A 5507-nucleotide genomic window follows, 5' to 3' on the forward strand; every position below is an offset into this window, starting at 1 on the left:
AATCAGTGGCGACAACTTGGAACTGGAAAGTTTTTAGAGTTTCAAAGTCGAAACTTTTCAGAGCTGATATTGTGCCATTACCTTCATTTATATTTAAAAAGGAGGTTACAGAGGAACCCGTACTCTTACGGTTAAGGAAATATGAAACTACCGCATTTTCACCTCCATCAGCATCAGTGGCTGCTACAGAAAAAATAGACAGTCCAGCCTTGTTATTTTCAGGCACATAAAAAGTGTAAGGATTTTCAGCAAACAAAGGGCTGTTATCATTTACATCTAGCACGTCTACCTGTATCAGCTTAGTCGACGACAGAGAAGGACTGCCTAAATCCTTTGCTGTTATTGTAATGTTGTACATATGACTAATCTCCTTATCTAAGTAGTCCTTTGTAATTAAAGAGTACGACTGGCCATCAGGTGATGGCTTCAGATCAAACGGTAAAGAATCTGACAAGCTGCACACCACCTGTCCGTTCACACCTGAGTCACGATCTGTCACGTCCATCAACGCCACCACGGTTCCTGGTGCTGCATCCTCTGGAATACGACTGGAAAGGGACGTAATGTCTATTTCGGGCTGGTTATCGTTTACGTCTTCCACTCTTATAACCACGTTACATTGCGTGGAGAGAGAAACAGAACCTCTATCTGATGCCAGAACTTTAAGCTCGTACATTTGTTTTTCTTCGTAATCCAGTTGTCCTTTCACTGTTAATTTTCCAGTTTTGCTGTTCAAGTCAAACTGCTCAGACGATGGCCCACGATGCTTACTCCTCAGAGAATATTCAACCTCACCGTTCACACCTTCATCTGTGTCAGATGCACTTACGGTTAATAGGAACGTCCCGACCGGGGCGTTTTCTTTTATTGTTGCGGTGTATTTTTGTTTATCACAAACGGGAGCGTTATCATTAATATCCGATAATATGACAGTGATATTCACAGTTCCTGATTTTGTTGGTTTACCTCCATCTGTCGCTGTTAATAGCAGCCAGTGTTGAGGAGTATGTTCTCTGTCCAAAGAGCGTTGAAGTACTAAAAAAGGAACCTTTCCTTCCTCCCCGAAGGCGTCTGTATCCAGCCGAAAATACTGATTATGGTTCAGCTTATATGAATTTATGGAGTTCAACCCGACATCCAAGTCGTGTGCTCCTTCCACCTGAAATCGAGAACCAACGATAGCGGACTCCAACACTTCCAGTGTGTAGTTTTCCTCTGGAAATTTGGGTGAGTTGTCATTTACATCGAGAATCTCAACCATGATCTGGTGCATTTCAAGAGGATTTTCGACAACAGCTTTAAGATTTGTTACACATGGGACGGTTTTTGCACAAAGCTCTTCTCTGTCTACTCTGTGGTTTATTAATAAAACGCCATCTCTCGGATTTACCTTAAATAGATCCTGCTTTGCTGCTGATACGACGCGCAGGTTTCTGTCCGCCAGTTTTCCTAGATCTAAACCAAGATCTTTGGCTACATTTCCAACTGGGGTCCCAGATTTTAATTCCTCCTGGACAGAATATCGGAGTTGAGCTGAAATTCCTTCAAATTTCATAACGATCAGCGCCAGACAAAAGGAAGTCCATACATCCATCCATTGTTTTTTCATGTCCGTCAATTCCATTGTTTCTGAAAATGTGTCTTTCGGTAAATGTCCCTAATTTCTTCAATAAAATTTCTTCTTGGTCGTAAATTTCTTTTGAATAAAGAAAAGGCAATAAATCCCAAGTAAATAATTATTTGAGCGGAAGAGGGAAGATGCTTTGTCCCGTCCTTTCAAACCGTCTATTATGGTTGTTACTGAACACACATGAAAAGAAGGATACCCATTTTCTACCTCTGTCAAATTAAGTGCATCAGCACCACCTACTGCCAAAGAATGCGCGATGGTTCCTTCCAGCTTAGCCTGACATTTTGTTGAGCATATAATATATTCCAACAAAATTAGGAGCCAGAAAAAAAAAAAACTTGAAAATGTTTTTTTTTTTCCTTTTTTTTTTTTCCTTAAATGTTTAATGTGTTGCAACATTAATTGTTTTAAACTGAACTTTCAGTGATTTTATTTGTGCCATTTTGACATAAAGTTAAAAACACATATTCTGGGTTCTTGTCTTTATCCTGTTTATCTTTTGCACTGTCTTGAAATGGTCTTCCTGCAGTTAAACACAGTTCAGTGGAGCGTACACGGGAGATTATTTATTACATCTTCCACCTGAATCAATACAATCACCATGAAAACTAAATAATATCTACAAACATTAAGATAGAAAATGGGCTCACAATAAAAATGAAATAAAACATAAACGTGTCTCCCTGCTTCCTCCAGGAGAATGCAATGCATAAATATCTGTTTCATTTAGTACATCCAACAAACATCTGAAATCCTGCTGATGGTTGTTTTCCAGTCATTCAGTTGACTAATTACATGCCAGCTTTTGTGAGGTTCAAAAGAGTAAGATAGCTAATTGAACAACCCACACAATGTAAATCAAAACAGACAAAATCTACAAATAATCNTGGAAAGTTTTTCTACTTTCAAAATCGAAACTTTTCAATGCAGATATTTGTCCGTTTTCGGAATGGATGTTAAAAAAATGTGCCACATCACCCTGAACCCCATCGCTTTTTCTGATGCTGTATGTCATCGCTGCATTTTCGTTCACATCTTCATCTGATGCCGTTATAGAAAAGACCGACACACCTGGTGCATTGTTTTCTACTAGATACATTTCAAATGGATTCTGACTGAAGACCGGCCTGTTATCATTAATATCTGACACATGAATTTGCAAAGTCTTCGCTGCTGAAAGTCTGGGTTCCCCACAGTCAGTAGCAGTTATGGTGATGTCATAATGAGATTCAGTCTCTCGATCTAAACGCCCCTTTGTAACCAAGGAGTACATGTTCTCTTCAATAGATGGTGTCAAATCAAATGGAACATTATCCGATATTTTACAAATAACTTTTCCATTCATGCCTGAATCTCTGTCTGTGACACTGATAAGCGAGACAACTGTGCCAGGTTTTGAATCCTCTGGTATTTGGCTGGACAATGATGTTATTTCAATTTCGGGTTTATTGTCATTTAAATCTTTTAATTTAATCACAACTCTACTTTCACCTGTCCAGGGTGGTTGGCCTTTATCTGAAGCTTGCAAATCTAATCTGTATATCTCTGTTTCCTCAAAGTCAACTTTTCCTTTAACTCTAATTTCACCAGTGATGCTATCTAACTCAAATATATCATACACCTTTTTCTTTTGTGTTTTTCCAAAGGTGTACTCAATTTCACCATTCAGGCCTTCATCTGAATCTGTTGCATTTACTTTGATTACAAGAGTTCCTAGCGGAGCGTTTTCATTTAAAGAGACAGTATAAATATCTTTGCTGAACACAGGACGATTATCATTTACATCCAATACAGTTATAGTTAAATTAAGGTTTCCAGATCGTGATGGTGTGCCCCCATCCAGAGCCGTTAACACTAAATGATGCTCTGATTTGCCTTCTCGGTCTAAAGGCTTTTTAAGCACTAAAAATGGTATTTTGTCTTCCTCGCTTTCTTTAACTTGAATATCGAAGTAATCGTTTTGACTTAATCTATACAATCGAACCGACTGTATGCCAAAATCAGGATCTCTAGCAGCATGGATTTGGAAACGAGTGCCAGGAGGAGTGTTCTCTGCTACTTCCAGCCGCTGCTCGGTTTCAGGAAAAGACGGTGAATGGTCATTGATATCAATTATTTCTACACTAACATAATGTATTTCCAGAGGGTTTTCAACAACAATTTTAAGGTTTATCAAACAAACCTTTGTTCCATCACAGAGCTCTTCCCGATCCATATTTTGCGCAACGTGCAACACTCCGTTGTTCCGATTTAATTCAAACAGGGAGTGATTTGAGTTCGAAACAATGCGAAATCGTCTGCTTGTCAAAGTGTTGAGGTCCAATCCCAAATCCTTGCCAACATTCCCAACCGCGGATCCGACGCTGACATGCTCAGAAACGGAGTACTTCAGCTGACCCAAAATCATATCCACAGAGCACAGCAGAAAAATCCCAGCAAACCACCAACAGCTCAGCCGGCGCCTTTGTCTTCCTTCTCTCATTGCGAAACGAATATGTGACATATTTCTTTACACATGAACACAGATATCCGATTTTCATGGAGGCCTTCTTGTTGCAACAGCATTCAGAGTGTCATTCTAAAGATCTTTGCGTAAAAAGGACCAGCTATCCTCAATTTTAAACATAAACCCTGCTGCGATGTATATTTCGTCCGCACACCACGTCTGTTTAATATATCGACACAAACGAGGCAGAGCATTTTAAAACAAGGCGCACAGAAATGGTCAAGGCCACACTGACACCAAGTGGTAACGGAAACACAATACATGAAACCAGGATGTTCTTTTACATTTTCACTCGCGTTCAATCTAATACCAAACCAAATGCTCCCGTGTCTCTTTGTGGAAACGAATAAGAATAACGAACATTTAAAAAATAACTCAACGAGTAAGCTTTGCAACAATGTTATCGAAAGACTTTAAACTTTTATTTGTACAGAAAATATAATTTGCATTGTGTACATTTTTAAGTAACATTCATTCATTCATTCATTCATTCATTCATTCATTCATTCATTCATTCATTTGCATTATATTGGATACATTTAATCATATTGAAAACATTCAAATATCCTGAACTGATTAAATTAATTTAGCTAAGGCAGAAGTAATTTTACATGGTACATGCTTCACATGTACTATGTAAAATGGTACATGGTATTTTCTTATACCTTGCTTTACTATTTACTTAAGGAAAATGCGGTGGAGTGTTGCTTTCCGAGACAAAGGAAATGCTGAATCAAGTTTTTAAAAACTTGCACCATGGACAGCGCAAGAACAAGTCAGCAAAATATAACAAGAAATTAAAAGTTAATTAAAAAAAAAGCAACATCCAATTAAATATTAGAAAAAAAATAAATAATAACAATAATAATGATGACGATCTCTTCTAGTGCTCTTGATAGATGCAGGTTAAAACTGTTCTTTACTGTTATAACTCTGATATCTTAATAAGCATAAATAGAAACAATGTCTTACCTCACAGGCGTTCCTCCTGTCAGGTAGCACCAGTGTGTTTGCATGACTTCCAGGTACAATAGTAGATCCTATGCTCATTCTGGGTCCAACCAACATGTAGCGTTTGTCTCCAGATCTGTACTGGATGCTGTGACACAGTGTCCCATCATAATTAGTCTCTTGGAGATATTTAGAAGTATAGTCTGTGGATTTGGAGCACTGCATTGCAATCAATACGATGATACTGATGATAAACAGAATTGAAACTGCACCCAGAGTGATCATCAGGTAAAAAGTCACATTATTACCCTCATCATCCTGTACTGCACTTTTAACATCTGAAGCTGCAAAAGCCTCTTTTGGCTCCACAAGTTTGACAATCACAGTAGCTGTTGCTGAGAGTGACGCGTTGCCATTATC

At 38.4% G+C, this 5507-nt stretch overlaps 2 protein-coding genes across 2 annotated transcripts; both read right to left on the reverse strand.

Annotated features, from left to right (window-relative positions):
- Positions 1-4: 4 nt before the first annotated feature.
- Positions 5-1826, reverse strand: LOC107834347 (protocadherin gamma-A4-like; the record flags this gene model as incomplete). The annotated part of the gene is made up of 1 exon (XM_016665501.1): positions 5-1826. A coding segment is annotated over exon 1 (1620 nt), but the record flags the coding sequence as incomplete, so codon positions are not given.
- Positions 1827-2504: 678 nt separating this feature from the next.
- LOC103129929 (protocadherin gamma-C3-like) lies at positions 2505-4326 on the reverse strand. Its single transcript, XM_007541168.2, has one exon. It carries the CDS (start codon positions 4131-4133, stop codon positions 2505-2507), a length of 1629 nt encoding a protein of 542 aa, XP_007541230.2. The 5' UTR covers positions 4134-4326.
- Positions 4327-5507: the final 1181 nt, after the last annotated feature.

Source organism: Poecilia formosa, unplaced genomic scaffold, assembly GCF_000485575.1.
Source record: "Poecilia formosa unplaced genomic scaffold, Poecilia_formosa-5.1.2 Scaffold592, whole genome shotgun sequence".
Classification (NCBI taxonomy): Eukaryota; Metazoa; Chordata; class Actinopteri; order Cyprinodontiformes; family Poeciliidae; genus Poecilia; species Poecilia formosa.